Source organism: Podarcis muralis, chromosome 2 (genome assembly GCF_964188315.1).
Source record: "Podarcis muralis chromosome 2, rPodMur119.hap1.1, whole genome shotgun sequence".
NCBI classification, from domain to species: Eukaryota; Metazoa; Chordata; class Lepidosauria; order Squamata; family Lacertidae; genus Podarcis; species Podarcis muralis.
The window spans coordinates 76581970-76602277 of NC_135656.1; the positions used below are offsets into that span (position 1 = coordinate 76581970).

Genomic DNA, 20308 nt, shown 5'->3' on the forward strand with positions numbered 1-20308 from the left:
ATGAATTTTTGTTCCCAACATTGCAAGAGGGGGCTGCGGAGTTATGTCATGAGGGAGGAATTGAAGCTGGCTTTCAGTGATGCTGTCCTGCCCTGGGGCTTTACCTCATGCCTGAGAGTTAATGGCTCATCAAGGGAGAGTCTGGATACTGTCAACTGCTATGTCAGAGACCATGCTTTCCTATAAGTACAATTCTAGAAAGTGCTCGGCTCATCACTTCATTTGCTTGCTGTGGTCTGTGATGCTCTCTCCTGACAAGGTTTTCAGCGGTACAGTTTTCATGACCATTGGTCCAAAGGCTTTCTTCATGCCTGTGTACATTTTGCAAGTGTTGCTAGTGTCGTCAGTGAGTTGAATGCTCTGACAGAGTTTTAGGCAGTAATTGCTCCCCTGATGATATAAAAAGGGGAGTAAGTTATTACCCCTCCCCAGCTGAACTGGGAGAAAAGAGTGCTTTGAAAGAGTGAAACATGTCACTTGCTAACCAGTGTAACAAGAAACAATGGCTAGCTGCGAAATGAGCCAACTTCAAGCAATGGGGCAAGATCCTGGCTTATTTTAACTAGACATTTTATATTCACTTTCTTCCTCACCAGGGTATCGCCCCTGTCCCATTACGTGCCTTCCTTCTCTCCCCATTTCTTCGCTCCTCAACTGTATTGAAACTTCCTTTGGTTTGGTGTAAATTGTTTTCCTCTAATCATTGCTGCAAAATGGAATCAACAGTTTTCTATTTTGTTATATTCTTTTAAAAATGAAATGGATTTAGCAAGTAAGTTCTCTTGGAAATATGGTTGGTAAGGAAGAGGTAAAGCTGTTGTGTGGCTGCTTAGCAGCACCTTTTGCAGATCATTCCCTTGTTTACAACCGTTGTTGTAGACTTCAGACCTTCATTGTTGATATCCGTATTTTGTTATAGTCCCATTAACCATTTACAGTGCAATTAGTATATTTGCAACAATAAACTATGTGAATGATGGTGAAAATGGCTTTTGCTATGTGGGTAAGGTTTTCCTATGCTTTCAGTGTTTCTTTAAAATTTCATCAGGCAGCTAGAAACACACGAAGGTTAGTTGCCTGTCAAAGTAGATCAGTGACTGTACAGCTAAGCTAGTCTCAGCCTCCTCCCAGAGGAATGGCTCAGTTTGTTTTGGTGAGCTGAAATGAACCCTCTATTTGAAGAAGTGTTGAAAAGAACTGAATCTCAGTAAGTGCCAGCAACTCTTCAAACATTTGGGCTTCGTAGACCCCCCCCCCCCTTTCATGTATGCTTTTTCTTCTAATTCCCAGTTAAGCAGAAAGCCTGCCTTTCACCTCAGGCATTCTCTCCAAAGATGAAGTGGTGGGCATTCTTTTCATATCAGGAAAAAAAAAGCACCTTTAAGTTTATTTCAGAGATGAAGGTTAGACCCATTATGAGCAATGCAGCACTACTCAGGTGCAACATTGGATAAATTGGATGGTGGTCCAGCTGCAGTCCTATTTGGATGAAGATTTCCCTGCTTCAGTGGGCTACACTCTGCTACCACAATGCATTAAAAGTTGTACTACTTCTGAGGATGGTTTAGATTGAAACTACAGCTCTGCCAGTGCTCCTGGCTCAGCCTCTCACCCAACTGAGGGGAAGGAACTACAGCCACATACACCCTTGTGTGCAGTAATGATTTGTTCTGCCCCATGCATCTGGTCTATGATTCTGCAAAGTGAAATTGCTCGTGAGTCTGTGGCCAGTAGTGGTAGTGACAGAAATGGAATGCCTCCGATTCACCGATGGAAAGCTTGTCTGCATGCAGGGAGGATTGCTTAACCCGTGTGGTAGGCACTGCTCTCAGCTTCTGCTCATGAAGAAAGTGGCAAGGAATGTAGTAAGGGGATGGGGAAAGAAATGAAAAGTAGTTAAAGCAGTTATATTTTGCAGCATGGGGCTCCCTCTTTCCTTGTGTACCTGTGTGATGTACTCTTCTTTGTATGCATCCCCAGCTGGGTTTTGAATGTGGAGCCCTTGAGGCAAGGTATAAGAACATAATCACAGAGCTGGATGAGACCTCAAACTTGGGTCTCCAGCTATTTTGGGACTACAGTTCCCATCATCCCTGAACACTGGTCCTGCTAGCTAGAGATGGTGGGAGTTGTAGTCCAAATACAGCTGGAGACCCAAGTTTGGGAAACCCTGATCTAGCCCAGCAAACTGCTGGTGCAGGAAATCCACTGCTACAGAAACTCCAATATGTGTCAATCCAGCCTCACCTTTTAAAGGTGAAAGGAGAGTTCACCAGCTTCTGCGGCAGCCTGTTCCTCTAAAGCAGGGCTGGGGAACCATATGTCACTTTCCAAGCCTCTCTATCCAGCTCTTGGCTACAGTTCTCACTGGCCCTGCTCAGCAGCCCTCGTAAGTGCTTTTACCTGACTGAAATGTCTTATTGAACTGTGTTAATGCCTTTTGGCTGCCTGGAAGGTGTGTGCATGTGCACGTGCCATGCGTAGGTATGTAAACCTGACTTTTGTGTGGTTGGAATGTAGCCTGCTATGCAAAGCCATAGCCATTTCTCTGCCCAGTTTTGCCTCTGGCTCCACCCTCCCAGGGCATGCATCCCCCAGAAGTCTGCATGTGAGGGAACATGACAGTCAGAGGAAACTTGCACAAATTGTTGAAATGGCAATCTGCCTCTCCTACCTCAAGTACCTCGGTTTAAGAACAGCCCTGTTTACAAACTATTCAGTATACGAACTCCACGAAACCGGAAGTAGTGTTCCGGTTAGCGAACTCTACCTTGGTCTACGAACAGAAGCCGAATGGTGGAAGGGCACCAGCGGCGGGAGGCCTCATTAGGGAAAGTGCACCTTGGTTTAAGAATGGTTTTGGTTTAAGAACAGACTTCCGGAATGGATTAAGTTCATAAACTGAAGTACCACTGTAGTTGTGAATCTTGTTGGTTGTAGCACGTCTTGTCAAACTTTTACAGTTTCAAAAGCTGGTTTAAAACACTTCATGTCTCTCTTTACAAATACTCCAAGACATTGGGCTAATTGGACCAGTTGTCTGACTCGGTATAAGGCAGCTTCCTAGGTTCCTCAGATCAGTACATTTTTGCGTGGTATGACAGCCTAGGTTGTGCCAAGCTCAAACATCCAAAATAAGAATGTTCTAAATCTCTGTCTTGCCACTGGGAATGGCAGGTTTAGAATGTTTTTTTTATAGTCTGGCCAACGAACAGCCTACTTTCTTGTTTCCCTGTGTGACCCATATAGCTATCAGGGGTAGAGATGTGGGAGAAATTTGATTCAGGTCTCATTTAAAGCCGAATCTATCAAATTCACACTTTTCAGAAGGATATGCAATCCCCCATGCTTTTAAATTTGCACTTATCTGAATTTTACTATCCCAATTCACCAACCATTGTTTTAAAAAAATGCTTTCATTAGGAGAAAGTGTTGCTGAAAATGAATATATTGGTGGGAAATACATAGCATTACATTAGGGGAAATTGCTTGCAAAAACTGCAAATAAAAATGTGCTTATTAGGAGAAGTTTGCACTAAAATGCTGGTGGATTTTCATTAGGATTTTTTAAAACAAACAAACCCAAAACCACAAATTGCTGTGAAATGTGGAGAACTCAATTTAAGATTAGAAAAATGAAGAGAACTGAAATCGACAGGTCTTTCAATCCCTAGTCAAGTATTCGTGGTTTATGCTAGACATTTTAAAGAAAAAATGTTGATGCATCTTCAAGGTAAGTGGCTAGAACATAGGATTGCAAAAGGGCTACATAAAGAAGTTCCCCCCTTTTTTTGCTAGACACAGTCACGCTGGCAACTGACTTCCTACATTGGTTGGCACCACAAAAACATGACACAAGTGTGACTTTTCTTCCAATAAAGTTTTTTTCTTCTTCATTTACAGAGAGATAGGTTCCTACTAATCATGCCTGGACAAATTAGCATTTAAATATGTGTAAAGTATTTTGAGCTATAGTGCTTGGTGCTGGAGGCAGCAGTGAATAAACAAAAACAAAAAAAAACTTCAAGTATTTAGGCCCTTCTATCCCTCAGTTCCCTTTTCTCATAATGAATATGCTGTATTCATTGGCGTCTGTAAGTAACATTAGCAGAAGGTAGGAGAGGGACTGCTTAGCAACCCACAGAAATCCCAAAGAGAGGTGGAAAGGAAGTGATTTTCATGTAATTATTCACTGCTACAAAAGCTGTTGTCAGGTAGACACTAGAAACATAGCTGTTTTATTATTCCCCTAACCTACTTTTAATCTTTTGAGAATCACTTCCATTAAAAGAGGGGGAAAGAAAGGGCTTAATTCAGCCATTTTATGCCTAACCATTTAAGTTCTGTTTTCTCCCCTAATGAAGCCTCTGCTTACAGAAGCTGTGTTGTTGAAAACCCCTGGGTAGTAAAACCTCAGAAACAAAATGAGTCCTGTATCCAAATACTGCACATTTGCTGCTATTTATATACACAATGTAGAGTTCATATTTTGTGTTGCTTTATTTTCCTGTTGAATTACAGCATTTAAGGGCGAGACAAACCGAAGGTGTAATAAGATTATATGTACATGTAGTAATGAAAAGCTTGGATTACTGTGGTGAAGGTTAAACATACTTATATTTTATCATACTTGGAGCACTTTCCACACTTAAGATTCCACAGAAGGCACAACTTAAGTCTTGTTTGCTTGTGAGATAAAATCTTGGACAGCCCCTGAGTTGTGGAACTCCTTCCCCACAGAGGTCCGTCTGGCGATGTCATTGTACAGTTTTCAGTGGATGCTGCATTTGCACCTCTTTACCCTGACCTTTGACCTCTGAGATGTTCATTTTTAGGACCCACTCTATTTTTGTGATTTTTTTTAATTGTAAGTTTTTTATCTGTTTAAACATTGTAGTCTACTCTGGGATCTTTAAAACAACAACAACAACAACAAGCCCATAAATTATGTTACATCTCAGCAACATGTCTACTTCCATCCTCCCAAACTTAGAGAAAAGCTCAGAAGTACCAAAGAATTTTCAAAAACAGATTTTTGTTTTCAACTTCAGGAAAATTGCTATTTAAAATGTAAATAATGCCAAGACTCATCAACAATAATGCATAATTTATGTCAGTCATCAACTATAAAATGATTATTCATTCCTTGATGAAAATAAGCATAGTAAACAGCTTTCTGTATCTGGAAGAGTCTGTTTTATATAGTAGTAGATCTGAATTTTATTATAAGTGCTCTGGGGGAGGGGGAGGGAAATGCTGTAGTTGGGCGAAAACATCTGTATAGCCACTAATATGCAGGGAATTTTTCCTCAAACAGTTCTTGTGTGTGACTGATGGTTGAATACTGCAGTAGCATGCACTAGAAAGGTAAAGGGACACCTGACCATTAGGTCCAGTCGTGACCGACTCTGGGGTTGCGGCACTCATCTCGCTTTATTGGCTGAGGGAGCCGGCGTACAGCTTCCGGGTCATGTGGCCAGCATGACTAAGCCGCTTCTGGCGAACCAGAGCAGCACACGGAAACGTCATTTACCTTCCTGCTGGAGTGGTACCTATTTATCTACTTGCACTTTGACATGCTTTTGAACTGCTAGGTTGGCAGGAGCAGGGACCGAGCAACAGGAGCTCACCCCATCACGAGGATTCGAACCGCCGACCTTCTGATCAGCAAGTCCTAGGCTCTGTGGTTTAACCCACAGTGCCACCCGTCCCTTATCAGAGCATGCACTACTTTGTATAAATAGTATAATCAATCTATAAAGTAATTCATTATACATTTAAAATGTAGAGGTTGTTCTCTGTTGTATTGAAACTCAAAAATTTAATGGCATCAGCAAATTTCTGAATCACACATTTAACTGTAAGAAGTTGTTATCAGTCATGGTATTCAATTTAATGCAATGCATGTTATACTTAAACTCATAGGGAGGAATTCAATGTAGCACTGAGTGGGGAATGCACACGAGGAACTTGGTGCTCATGGAGTAGGACTTTGCCTCACTCTTCTTTTCCTGCACCCCTCTGACCTGTTCTGAGGGTTTGCCCAGCTCTCCAGAGCAGATTTAGGGGGGAAGTCCCATTGTACAAGTAGAGCTTGTTCCACAACTGCAACAATGTCCTTGAATCTCACCTTCCAGTTTGAGCAAAGTCATGTTCATCATACCCTCTTCTGAAATATTTGCTGACTTTTGACTGAAACAAAAGTCAAAGAGAGCAGGTTCTCTATGTCCCTTCTTTTCTATTGTAAAACTGGGGTGTGGTGGAACCTTTCCCAGTACAAAAATCTTGATCAGTTATGCCAGAATTGTGTTGCGTGTCAAGGTCCTCAAGCCACCCCCAAATAAATCACAATTCACACAGAATTTTTGTTTAAGGGTTTTGGCATAATTTTGGCCACAACTTTATTAAAATACATAAATGTGAGTGGTTGCTTAGGCATTGGTTCCGACTATCTGTCCCTGTCCCGGGACAGAAATAACTTCAGATTCCAGCGAAAGCCAGTAAAGGAAAACAATATTGGGGAGAAAATGGAGCCAGGCACCAGACCCTCACCTTTCCCCGCATGTTCCCAGGGGCTTGCGTGGCCCAAGCCCCATGCCAAGGATTTGGACGAAAGCATGGCGAGCCCCTGGATTCCTTTAACAGAATTCCCTTGCAGCAGCAGCACTGGAGGGGCAGGCACTGCCAACCACATCCCCTCCACCAACCCAAAATTAACCAATACCTAAACACAACCTTACAAGTTGTGACGATTTGCTACACAGTAGGCAAAAACCGAATGGCACCAGCCAATCAACCAAATGGACAAAATTCCTACCAGGCCCCTGCCCCAAAAGCAGACGACCCCATGACAGGCATAGCAAGGTCAGATGCAAGAGCCCTAAATTAGGGAGGGTGGGCGAGTGATCCGGTACACACTGCAAAAGAGAACGCTCAAGGCTGCATGCCCTGCATATAAAATCTTTGGTCCACCCCACAAATTGGCAACATCAAAATTAGCCCAGTAACCCAAACAGCCCAATCACTGCCAATGACCATCTAAATGATCCCACCCAGCAACTGAGGGGGTGGCCTGTCAGACCCCACCGCAACACGTGCTCTCCATGAAGGAGAACACACTTTATAATAACTCATAAATTGAGGGAAGCAGGTGGCGCTGTGGTCTAAACCACAGAGCCTAGGGCTTGCTGATCAGAAGGTGGCGGTTCAAATCCCCACGACATGGTGAGCTCCCATTGCTCGGTTCCTGCTCCTGCCAACCTAGTAGTTCAAAAGCACGTCAAAGTGCAAGTAGATAAATAGGTACTGCTTCGGCGGGAAGGTAAACGGCATTTCCGTGCACTGCTCTGGTTTGCCAGAAGCGGCTTAGTCATGCTGGCCACATGAGCTGTACGCTGGCTCCCTCGGCCAGTAAAGCAAGATGAGCTCCGCAACCCCAGAGTCTTTATCTCATAAATTGGATAGAGTCATCTCTATTCAACCTCTATTCTTCGGGAATAATTCATATATAATAACACAAGAGGGACTCACCAGCAGACTCCAAATCTCCAATGAGAACGGTGACTGTTTTTTGGGAGGAGGGTTGAGAAACCCGGTGGGAGATGGAGTATCCTGAAGATACTTCACACTGCAAAATTTTGTCACAGAATTCTTTGTTGTGATTCATAATACCTAGAGTTCTTATTTAGGCATGGTGGGTGAGAGAGAGAAAAGTAAACAGGAAATCACTAGGAAATCTTCGGAAATGGCAAATTATTCACTGCTCTGGTTGTTGTAAACTATTAATTTCTGATTAGTTTGGCTTAATAGTACATGTGAATTGTACTATTAAGTTGCCATATAGGGTTGCCATATGTCCTCTTTTTCCAGGACACGTCCTCTTTTTCATGGGTATGTAAATTGAGAGTTGTCATGGTGATCCATAGTTAAAAGTGGAAGTCAGCAAGTGTCCTCTTTTTTGCTCTTCAAAATATGGCAACCATACCAAATGAACATCACATAACAATCCTTCCTTTATTATATTAACCCCTTGTAGATTCTTATACCCACTGAGGAATGTATTTGTGAGCATTGCTTTCTGATCTTTGTGATCAACGCCATCAAATGTACATTCCAATAATACGCTTGATAAATTTGTTAGATCTGCTAGATTTCCTTGTTTCTAGTATTTTACAACCATGATATATAAAGCAGCTGGCAATGATGGCATGTTTCAAAGATATCACTTCATCTCTTCAAGTCACTTCATTACATTCAATAGATCCATTGTAGTTCCAACTTTGTAATTTGCAGCTTTGTTGTGATCACTTTTTTATAAAAAAAAGTTTTGAATGACTTATTTTTACCACCCCCTTTCTCTGGAACTTCAAAATATTATATACAATAGATTTTACTCTTTCCAAACCTACGTTAAAATGGTAAAATCTACAGAGTTGGTGTGAACTGACTTCCTCATCCCATCCTCTTCATAAGGTAAAGGTACCCCTGACCATTAGGTCCAGTCGTAACCGACTCTGGGGTTGTGCGCTCACCTCACTCTATAGGCCGAGGGAGCCAGCGTTTGTCCGCAGACAGCTTCCGGGTCATGTGGCCAGCATGACAAAGCCACTTCTGGCGAACCAAAGCAGTACACGGAAACGCCGTTTACCTTCCCACCGGAACAGCAAGTTCTAGGCTCTGTGGTTTAACCCACAGCGCCACCCGCGTCCCATCCTCTTCATAGCAGCCTCCAAAACCCCACCGTGAGGATTCAGGAACCCTGCTGAATTGGGAGGGAAGCTGAGGTATGGTGGGCTGATTAGAAGGGGAAAATTCTTTAAAACCGAGTGGAGGCTTCCTCCCCAAATTGAACTCCTGCCTGGAGAATTACTTTATGCAGAGTTTTCAGAGATTCCTCCCTTCTCCCCCTGCGGGCCATGGAATATCACCTTAGAGGAGCCTGGGTGGTGGTTTTTGTCCATAACGGGTCATGACAGCCCCATTGGGTGATCCTGGGGGGATCATGAATTGACATCTGTAATTACAGTGGTACCTCACAAGACGAACACCTCGCAAGACGGAAAACCCGCTAGACGAAAGGGTTTTCCATTTTGGAGGCGCTTCGCAAGACGAATTTCCCTATGGGCTTGCTTCGCAAGACGACAACCCATAGGGAAATATCCGGGACAGCGGGGAAGCGCAGAGCGTCTTCCCCACTGTCCTCGGACCTCCTCCGAAGCCTGGCGGCGGGGCGGGAACACCTCCTCCCGCCGCCGCCGGGCTTCGGAAGGCTCCTCCGAAGCCGGGCGGTGGGGCGGGAACACCTGCCCCCGCCGCCCGGCTTCGGAACGATGCTCCGAAGCCGGGCGGCGGGGAGGGAACACCTTCTGAAGGCGGGCGGGGGGCGAAAGTCTTTGTTCCCCCCTGCCTGCCTTCCCGGGAGAGCGGAGAAACGCAGCGCGTTTCTCCGCTGTCCCGGACGGCTTTTGAAGGCAGGCAGGGGGGAGCATAGACTTTCGCCCCCCGCCCGCCTTCAGAAGAGGTCCTGGACCTCTTCTGAAGGCGGGCGGGGGGGCGAAAGTCTTTGCTCCCCCCTGCCTGCCTGTCCCGGAGGGCTTTTGAAGGCAGGCAGGGGGGAGAAAAGACTTTCGCCCCCCGCCCGCCTTCAGAAGAGGTCCAGGACCTCTTCTGAAGGCTGGCAGGGGGCAAAAGTCTTTGTCCCCCCTGCCTGCCTTCCCAGGGGCTTTTAAATCGCCCCGGACAGCGGAGAAGTCCTCCGCTGTCCCGGGGCGATTTTAAAATGCCGCCCGCCAGCATTTTAAAATCGCCCCGGACAGCGGAGAAGTCCTCCGCTGTCCCGGGGTTTTTTTAAATGCTGGGGGTGGGAAGAAAAGCCCTTGTCCCCCCCCCCCCCAGCCTTCAGAAGAGGTCCGGGGACAGACTGTCCCCGGACCTGGTCTGAAGGCGGTTTCCCTAGGAACGCATTAATTGATTTCCAATGCATTCCTATGGGAAACCGTGCATCGCAAGACGAAAAACTCGCAAGACGAAGAGACTTGCGGAACGAATTAATTTCGTCTTGCGAGGCACCACTGTAACAAAGTTATGGCCTTTTCAATCCCAACACACCTGTCCTGTGTCATTTGTTCATGTCACTATGGCACCATCGCTCCTGGCTCTACTCGGCTCGCAAAGCCCTTTGCTGGGTGTGGTGGTTGGCGCCACAATGACGCCATGGCAGGGCTGATCTCCCTTCCTCAGTCTTTGGCACAGTGGGAGGTGATGCTCCTGGTTCCTCTCACTGCACTGGTGGCTAGTTACTTACTAGTAAGGCCAATTGCAGGTAAGCTGGGGGCATGGCTGGGGAGCGGACCTGATGGAGAAATTATTCTCTGTGGTCAACTTCCTCATTTTCTTCCATATGTCCCTTCTCAGTTCTCAGGCTGGTACCCCCTCTGAAATGAATTAGACAAAAATGGCTTCAAAATGATTTATTCAATTTCATTGTTCTTTCAGCATCCAAAAGTGTGGTCTCTGGACTGGTAGCAAAGGTTTATGAAATCAAGTTGATCTAGTAGATACCATCCTCCTTATAGACCATGCAGACATTATTTTTATATATTATTATTATTATTATTATTATTATTATTATTATTATTATTATTATTATTATTTTATACCGCCCTTCATCCGTAGATCTCAGGGCAGTTCACAGCATAAAATACAAGATTGGTGTTTTTTTTTAAAAAAAAAAAAGCATAATAAGCATACAACGTAATAAAAACAAGAACAAAACAAAACAATTATCTTCCTCTCCTGTCCCTCTAGCTATTTGGCAAATATGACATCACAGCAATTCTGACATATCAATTTTACTCCACTGATACAAGTGTTAATTCCAAAGGTAGCTTCAGTATGGCATTGGTAAGACGTATGTTTGAAAATGCATTGCTGCAATATTCCACCTAATTAAAGAATTGTGAGATGTTATTTCCAAGAGTTTGAGACCACTTTTGCCCAAAATGACCTTTAAAAATCCATTTTGGTTTGCCATGCAATGTAGAGAACTGCTGTTGAAGAAATGAGATCTCCAGACTTCTTAGTTAAAATGTGTTCCGTATCCATTTTTCTCACTATGAAGTAGAACATTTTACAGATGTAATCAGCTATATTTTACTCATCATGACAGCAGTGAAACCATTTTAACTTGTGACACAAATTAAATGTGATCATACTAGTGCTTCAAAACAGAAACATTTCCAGCTTTCAACAACTTGAGAAATCGGAGCCTCTTAGAAGTTACATGTAAAATACATTTTATCTTTTTTATGATTTGGAGTTCCATGAGACAACTGGTAATTCAATCCAATTTCTATCTTGCATTAAGCATTTTGTCGTGAAATTTTAACGGTTAAATGATCTACAAACAGAATAAATTGCTAGATAGGAGTATTATCCATGGTTGGATTTTTTGTTTTCTCTCTGGGTAGCTGACCTGTATGCAATATTGTAAAATGCTTTTGAAACTCCCTCTAGTTCCAAATGCAGTTTCCTGTGATCAACAAAAGAAGCAGAAATGGTTATACAGTTCATTGATGCTGACCATAACTTTTACATTCAGGAATTTTAAGCAATCATCATTATATTTGCCTTTATTTATTTGACTGCATTGCCACTTATTTAGACACTATCATGAGACCTTAGGGCAAGTTACTTATAATGAAAGCTGTTGAAGATATATTAGTGCTGATAGTATACTCATCAAAGAATAAGTTACAGTTCAGCCACATCTGGAATGCTGTGTCAGAGTTGGCTTTTGGGTAGCACAACCGGTTCCACTGCACTGGGCGTTGAGCCTAGGGGGCGCCACTGGGTGTCACAACTATGATGTAATGAACTGAGCAGAACAACAGGCAAGAGACATAGGCCACCAAATTTTGGCCTTGCACAGGGCACCGCTGAAATTTGAAAGACCAAAGTCCTCCCCTAGCTGTATGCAGTTCTGGTTGCTTCATCTAAAAAAAACAAAAACCAGTGACACCTTGGTTCTTGAACTTAATCTGTTCTGGGAGTCTGTTCAACTCCCGGAACTATTCAAAAACCAAGGTGCTGCTTCCGATTGGCTGCAGAAGCTTCCTGCACTCAATCAGAAGCTGTGGAAGCCTCATTGGACGTTCAGCTTCCGAAAAACGTTCGCAAACTGGAACACTCACTTCCGGGTTCGCAGCGTTTGGGAGCCAATTTGTTTGGGAGCCAAGCCGTTCGAGTACCAAGGTACCACTGTATAGTTAAACTTGAAATGATAAAAGAGAAGGGGCTGGAGTTGCCATGGGGAAATGGTGATGGGAAGTGCATGGCATGGAGACAGTGGGTAGAGTATATCTATGTGACTCATAAAATCATAAGAGTTGGAAGGAACACAGGAATATACAGCTGACCCTTATGGGCATCGAACCTGCAACCCTGGATTCACACTACTAGGGTTAACCGACGAAGTGGCTTGGCAGTAGATTCAGGAGAGGTAAAAGAAGTTTATGAAATTTACTGCCAGAAGATGTAGCAATGGCCTCTGGTTTAAATTACTTTAAATTGAGATGTAAACAAATTCACAAGGGATAGGTCTATCAACTGTGAGCCACTGCTGTTTGAACCCACTGGATATGGTATGGTTCTGATACTGTATGGGTGACAAACAGCAGAATGAATGAGAAGAAACAGAATGATGATAACCGTTATATAGCCATGAAGGAAGTTCCTCATTCAAGTCTATTACACTGGTCTGAAAAAAATGTAATTTTGCAATTTCAAGTGAATAATTGCAAAAACCACACACACACACACACACACACACACACACACACACAAAACAACAACACTGGATAGCACTAGAGAATCTAATTTCAAGGCTTCTTCTAATAATTTATGATCTGCTTACCTTATAGTAACAAGGATTTTTTTTTACCTTTTTATAATTATTCCTATATTTTGTGTTTGCAGGTCTGGGTGGATGCTGGAACACAAATATTTTTCTCTTATGCCATCTGCCTGGGGTGCTTGACAGCCTTAGGGAGCTACAACAACTACAATAACAACTGCTACAGGTAATACACGATTACAGTCATGTTTATTTTTTCTGTTGAGTGGTCCAGTCTGGCAAATATGTACATGACTGTTTGAGGTACCCAACTAAATAATTGTGTATGTGGAACAACTTCTGTGATTGCAATGGAATTTCCCCTCTCCCCACATGCCCCCCACTCTGCCGCTAATTCTTTGCTGGAGGGTTGCAGGAACTCCCAAAGCAGATTTAGGGGATGTGCAAGGGAAGGAGAGGAAGGAGAAGTTCATTTGCGCATTCAAAAGTTATTTTATGTGTACAGTGGAATAGTTGCATAGAGCTGAATATATACTAGTTAGATACACAGAACATGCTTGAGTACTGTGTTTCACACAATGACATTTTAAGGGTTCTTAGCATTACTTGATCCCTTTCCTTTTGAACTGATTTTTTTTTTTTGAAAACAGTAATTTGGGAGGAAGAATTAATGTTCCTTTATTAAAGTTATAAAGATAAATATAGAATAGATAATACATTAACTGTATTTTAGGCACATGTATGATGCATGCATTATACAAAAATTAACTAGCACAAGTTCTATCATTTGTGAATATTTTTTCATGTACTTAGATTTCAGTCATATACACTTACCTGGGAGGAAGCCTCACTGAACAGGGTGGGACTTAATTTTTGAGTAGACATGTAGAGGATTGTGCTGTTCAGAAAATATATGGCTACATGGAGCAGGAATTCTAACAGCCCAACGCCTTTTTATGACAAAGATTAATCTAGAATTCCACATGGTGGTACATTAGCATTGGTGCCATACTAGTATAAAATTGTGAATTTGGTCAGTATTCACTGCAGGTGTGGTATCACCTTTCAGTACATTAAATTACATGGTATGACTAGTGGTTCTGGTAACATATTTTGGGGATGAAAAATTTACATAGTATACCCTTTGGAGAATGCTGATTTTCTGGATGTTTTAAAATGGCAGGTAACAGATAGAACAAGAGTAGTGTCCATTTCATAAGCACTTTTAAAAAGCTATAACACAGCAGCCATAAGATCTAGGTACCGCCATGTGACAATAACCTTGTATTTCATAAAGAAATTTGAAAGTGGTGTATTGGCTCCCTCTAGTGTAAACTTTAATGCTTATCCGCTTTAACTATATAGCCAGCACACGATACATGCCCTTAATTCACCTCTTAGTTTCATCTTTCATAATTCTAAATAATCATCTGCTTGTTCTTTCTTAAGACTACTATGGTATATTATTAAGTGATTGATCACTCATTTGATTCTGGGACCAGTTAGTCTGTTTACTTATAACAGCTTTTCTTCATAAAAACCACATTACCTAGGTAAACATTACAATTTTAATTTTTGTTAATAAGATTGTGTGTGTATACAGACTTTTTTTTAAAAAAAATGATTTGTATCACATAGGAGAATTTTATTTCTATCCTAGGATAGCTCAGTTGTCAGACCATGAGACTCTTAATCTCCGCTGAGATATTCCCTCAGATGGAGAATCAACTGATATTTTGAGAACATTAAAAACCAAATATTTTTTTCATGAATTTTAATTAGACTCATAATGCATCTGATACTATTTTACCTTCAAATTTTACCTTTTTAAAATCCCAATTCCTAGTCACTAACAAAATTTGCATAAAACATACTAAGGTTTCTGGTAGGGAAGTTTAAGATGTTTTTGTGAAAATCGGATGCTGCTAAGCTGCTATAAGGAAATTGAAATATACTGCAAAAATAAAGTCAGTGTCACTTTTATTCATAGGCTGCAAAGTCCCACTATCCTGTTCACTCACCATGTTTATTGAACTACAAATTCAGCTGGTCTGTTGGTCTATTTATTATGCAAAATAGGAAGGGAGGAATATCCAGTTTAAACAGATGCCATACAGTTATTGTAACTGATACATATATCTGAAGCACAGTCTAGCATTTCCCCCTAATCAGTGGTATTTATTATAATGTTTTTTAATGCAGCCAGTCTGTAAAAACGTAAGATTCTTTACACATTAAAATGAACCTCTTTACACATTAAAATTCAGTTCAGTTGAAGACAGCAGTGCCTGGCGTACTCTGGTCCATGGAGTCACAAAGAGTCGGACACGACTAAACGACTAAACAACAACAACATCAGTTCAGTCATTAAGAAATGATGCCTTAGGCCAGGACTTATTTTAGTAAATTACAAGATAAACCAATATTATGTAGGAGACCCAACTATTCAGTATTATGTAGTAGATCCAACTATTATGAGTTGGCATGACTTACAATGTCAGGCAGGAGCCTGACATTGTAAGTCATGCCAACTCATAATATTCATCAAATATTGTAGTCTTATCATGAGAGTAGAGGACGTTTCTTATCTGAGCCTTGGGCAAAGTTAACACATTTCTTAACAAATTCCAGAGAGGTAGCTTTGTTAAGCTGTTGCAAGAACAACAATGTCTTGTGGTACCTTAAAGGCTAATAAACAAACCTGTTACTTTTAAGGTGCCACAAGTCTGTTTTGTTTACATTTTTCCTTTTTTACTGACTCCTGTGAAATTACAAATTGTATTGTAAACAGTTACTCACACTTTTCAAACAGCATCCATCAAGATGTGATGGAATCATATGCAGGATTTGGTAAAACAGATGGTTTATCAGCAGGGCCGGATCACAACTGCCTCAGGCAGCAGGTTCCAAAGGAGCAGCAGATCCTGATGTAGATGTTTATTCCTCCCTTGTTCCTGATGTAGATCTTCCCTCACATCTTCTTCCCTGGCAGGGAGGGGAATGCCATTTTGTGGTTTGCCTCAGGTGCCAAAATGTCTTGGGCCTGTTCTGTTTATCAGTATTAAAAAAATTGCTTACCTGTGTCACTGGAAACAAAGCTGACTCTAAACCTGCTTCAGGCAACAGCCCTGCACATAAATATTGATTGCAAATACTAAAATGTACCGCTGTTGCATTTATAGTATATTATCTTTGAAGGGTTTGTGTCACTTCTTCTAAGGTTAAGAGTTTTCTCTGTTGACCTTGAAGCATATCTGCATCACTATGCAGTCAGCTATGTTGAGGCCCATGAAGCTAATAATTGCAGATCCACAAAGGGGTGATTTGGAAGTTGTCTTACTAGATACTGAGTGGAGAATTGGAAGCAGTGAGGAAGCCCTGCCTATTGGCAAAGTCCACCAATCGCAACTTGATGGCCAAATAAAGAGACAGGCACAGAGGTTGGGTTGAACTAGGGCCACTTTATTTAAGATTAAACCATAATAAAACCTCTGCAGAGGGGAAGGAACACTATCGCTGCTCTACGGTGACCAAAACACTTGTTTCATTGTCTGATTTTTCTAATAACTGTGGTGTCTTGATCTACATATGTACCAAATTTCAAAGCTGTTGTAGCCGCCCAAAAATATGTGAAGCAAAGCCACACACTGAGAACAAGCGAATTGCTCTTTCTTCCACAGAGACTGCATTATGCTCTGTTGCTTGAACAGTGGGACAAGCTTTGTGGCTGGCTTTGCCATCTTTTCTGTCCTTGGCTTTATGGCGTATGAGCAGGGAGTGCCCATAGCAGAAGTTGCAGAATCAGGTAAGTACTAAAAGTATACATTTATTATTATGTTAAAGTGTATTTGATATACTAGTGATATTGTGTACTTTAATCATTATGTATTATTTGTTGAATTTATATCACACCCCACTGTGCAAGACCACCATATAAACAATTCCTATTTAATTTCTTTTCTTTTTTTTTCAGGACCTGGGCTTGCTTTCATTGCTTACCCAAAAGCTGTAACAATGATGCCTCTTTCTCCGTTATGGGCAACTTTGTTTTTCATGATGCTGATATTCCTTGGTTTAGATAGTCAGGTATGGATCAAAGATGACATTTTAGAACATCCTTTCCAGGTGTAACTTAAGCTGAGATCTGAATTTAAATCAAGCTGTAACTTTAAATTAAATTTAAAACTAATTTAAATTGCCATCTTATAATATTGCTGAATTCTTGCTTCACTGTACTTCATTTTATTTTTTTATTTTAATCTGTCGCCCACAGGTGAGTGAGAAGCAAGGTTATAAGAAAGGGATTAAAAGTTATGAGCCCCAATCTTATACTGGGCATGAGTATGCAGAGCCCTTCTTTAAAAGCTAAAGTGGTGGGGACTGCATCTAGCTCTTATCCAAAACAGCTAGTTGGTTGGAATGCAGCTGTTTTGGGGAATCACATGCACACAGCCCTGCTGCATAAGGTTGGAAATCCTAAAGTACAGAACCCATTCTTATACAGTCTTACACACTCACTTTAGAGACACTCATATGGATGGGTTCTAGCAAGACTGGGGCGATGAACTAAAGAGCAGAAAATACATTTAAGACGAGAGCAGGCTAGCAGCATGGTTCAGGAAGTATTGGATTAGACATGAGAAATATCAACTGAAATCATAGAATCATAGAGTTGTAGAGTTGGAAGGTTCCACAAGGGTTCGTCTAGTCCAACCCCCTGCAATGCAGGAATCTTTCGTCCAACATGGGGCTCAAACCCTTGACCCTGAGATTAAGAGTCTCATGCTCTACCAACTGAGCTATCCCAGCTATCTGATAGCTCCTGAGCACTGATAGACTCATAGCACTACAGAGTTTGAAGTTACCCCAAGGGTCATCTAGTTCAACCCACTAACTAACTAAACCAACTAACTAAACCAACCAACCAACCTACCTCAGGTTACTCATGTCACAGGGTTGTCATTTAATGTAGTGCCTAGTGCCTGTTGCAGTACTTTCCCTGTGATCAGCGTGGAGGAAATGCCATCATGCAAGAAAGGCATTCAGAGAGCTCTTATCAGGTGGGAGCAAGTATGGCAAGTTAGGTGCTATCTTTAGTGGTGATATTTAAAGCTCTATATAGGAACGGGCTATAAATAATGCAAAAAAACAAACAAAACATTAAAGCATATAGTGCACTGACATGTGCTGAGGAACTGGTACTGTAGATCATTTACTCTATATGTCATTTTTTTTCTTCTGCATTTGCTTTGTCCAGTTTGTGTGTGTTGAAAGTCTCGTGACAGCCGTGGTAGATATGTACCCAAAGGTTTTCCGGAGGGGATACAGACGAGAGCTGTTGATTCTCGCTCTTTCGATTGTATCATTCTTCCTTGGTCTAATCATGTTAACGGAGGTAAGATATATTTATTTGTATTTGTAATGGTGGGGAAGAAAATTGTTTCCATTCTTTTTTAAACTTAGGCTATGTTCGCACTAGTGGCTTGAAACACTAAGTGATATTTTTCCCCATGCTGAGTGGAACTTTGATCTGCGCACATGTCATCATGTGCACACACGCATATGTCATCATGTGCACACACGCAAAAGCCACCTGAATTAGAGCACAGTGGAGCCATGGCTTCCCTTTTCAAATCAGATGGAAGTTGGTTCCAAGCAAAACACATCAAAGAGCTACAGGACACAGGTGGGTTGTGGCTAACATCTTGTGAACCCAGCTTTGAAAACTAGCAGTTAGAGTGTGCTGGAACTGCAGTAAATAGCAATGTTAGCACAGCCTTAGAAAGTCTAAGCAAAACTATTTGAGGATTGATAGACATCTGGAGCAACAAAATATTGATCCCCGATGTTGTTCTGTGACAAAATACAACATACTTGGAAAGATTAAAAAATCCTCAAAGGAACTGCAGTCGCATCTGGAGGGCATATGGGAACAAACATTATTGTATCATAGCGAAGGGAGCCTTTTACTTCACACATCACCCTATCTGATATATGGCAATTGAACATGGTCATCTGTTGCTTTTGGCTCTAAGGTATATTGTTAGTCTAGTTTGAAATAAAGAGCTGAGTGGCTTGGTGCTCTTGCAGCAATGCAGGACTCTTCACATATAGGCTGGCAGCCTCACAGGAATTCCTAGAATGTCCGCATGATGCCCTGTGGTCACTTGGAAACTGTAGGAAGTGCTGTGAGGAGAGATGCTGTGTTTGTAAACAGCTCTGCTCCACTGCAAGTGTGCACAGTGTGTTCTAAACATGTCACAGTGTTATGTACTGAGTTGAATAGGATCCAAAAAGCAGCAGTCTGATTAGTCCTAGAACAATAGGGTCCAGAATGCAGCAGTCTGATTGGTCCTAGAACAATGCAGCAGTATGATTGGTCTGCAGGAGCCACCCAATCCAGCTCCAGGTGGAAGTGAATCCACAACCTGATTGGCCTACAGGAGAATCGCAGAATTAGCCAATCACGTGCGACCCATTGTGTAAATAATGTATATAAAGTAGATATTTTGGGGGAACCTTCATTCCTCACTACTATGAGCTGAATAAAGAGCATGAAATCCATGCTCGACTCTGAGTATATTTCACACAGACACCTCTTTATAGTGTATAAGGTAAGAATAGCACATGTTGCCTTTTTCGCTGAAAATAGTCTCTGAAATTCTCACACTCCCTGGCCTCTTCCTAAACATCTGCTTCACCCCACACCATCTCTTAAGTTGCTGAAAATTAAAATAGTTGGTGGAATTCACCTAATGAACCCCATCAGTAGAAGCCTTGTGCAAGGGCTACTATTTATGCAATGAAGGAGAGTAATAAACCTCTCACCACTGTTGCTGTTTCCCATTAATTGCCATATAGAAATACAATCCAGCTTTGTTGTCAAATTTTCTCCTTCCTTTTCTGTGTATTTTTCAAGCAAGTCCGCCTTATTTCCATGTACTGTTGTTACTCTTCTCAGAGTTTCAGAGTCAGGCTCCTAGTTGTTTTTGTTTGGATTCGGGCTGGCAATCCTGCTTGAGGCTGGACTAAGCATCAAGGAATAAGCTATTTTTCATGGTGATTAATTCATTTTCCCCATTCTGTTGTGTAGAATGGACCCATAGTATTCAATTGTTACTTCAGTACTTTCGTGCTTACCCAACCATTTTTGATGGGCTGCAGGAAAAAGAGAAGCAAATTGTTCCAAATCCCAGCACGGCAGCTGCTGCTGTTTCTGCTGCCGGGGAGAGTGTAATGTATGCTGTGAAATAGGCACTCCGCAGTATAAATCAAGTTGCAGTGTGCATCATGTGCCACCAAATGGCACTGTTGTGCAACATTCCATCATGTAAATAATTTCTTTAGAGCTCTTTCCAAAACGTTCCAAGGAGCTTGGCGTAGGGTGCAGAAATTCACTCCTGTTCAAGAGGACTTGATTCCTTGGGAGCACTTGAAAGCAATACTGAAGAGGGT

At 41.9% G+C, this 20308-nt stretch overlaps 1 protein-coding gene across 1 annotated transcript in view; it reads left to right on the forward strand.

Moving 5' to 3' along the window:
• The window catches only part of SLC6A11 (solute carrier family 6 member 11), a 96043-nt gene that overhangs the window by 61996 nt on the left and 13739 nt on the right, over nt 1-20308 (forward strand). Inside the window, exons 8-11 of the mRNA XM_028718879.2 lie at nt 12976-13079; nt 16534-16658; nt 16827-16939; nt 18111-18248. Coding sequence (XP_028574712.1) covers nt 12976-13079; nt 16534-16658; nt 16827-16939; nt 18111-18248 — 480 coding nt within the window. The remainder of the gene's footprint in view (nt 1-12975; nt 13080-16533; nt 16659-16826; nt 16940-18110; nt 18249-20308) is intronic.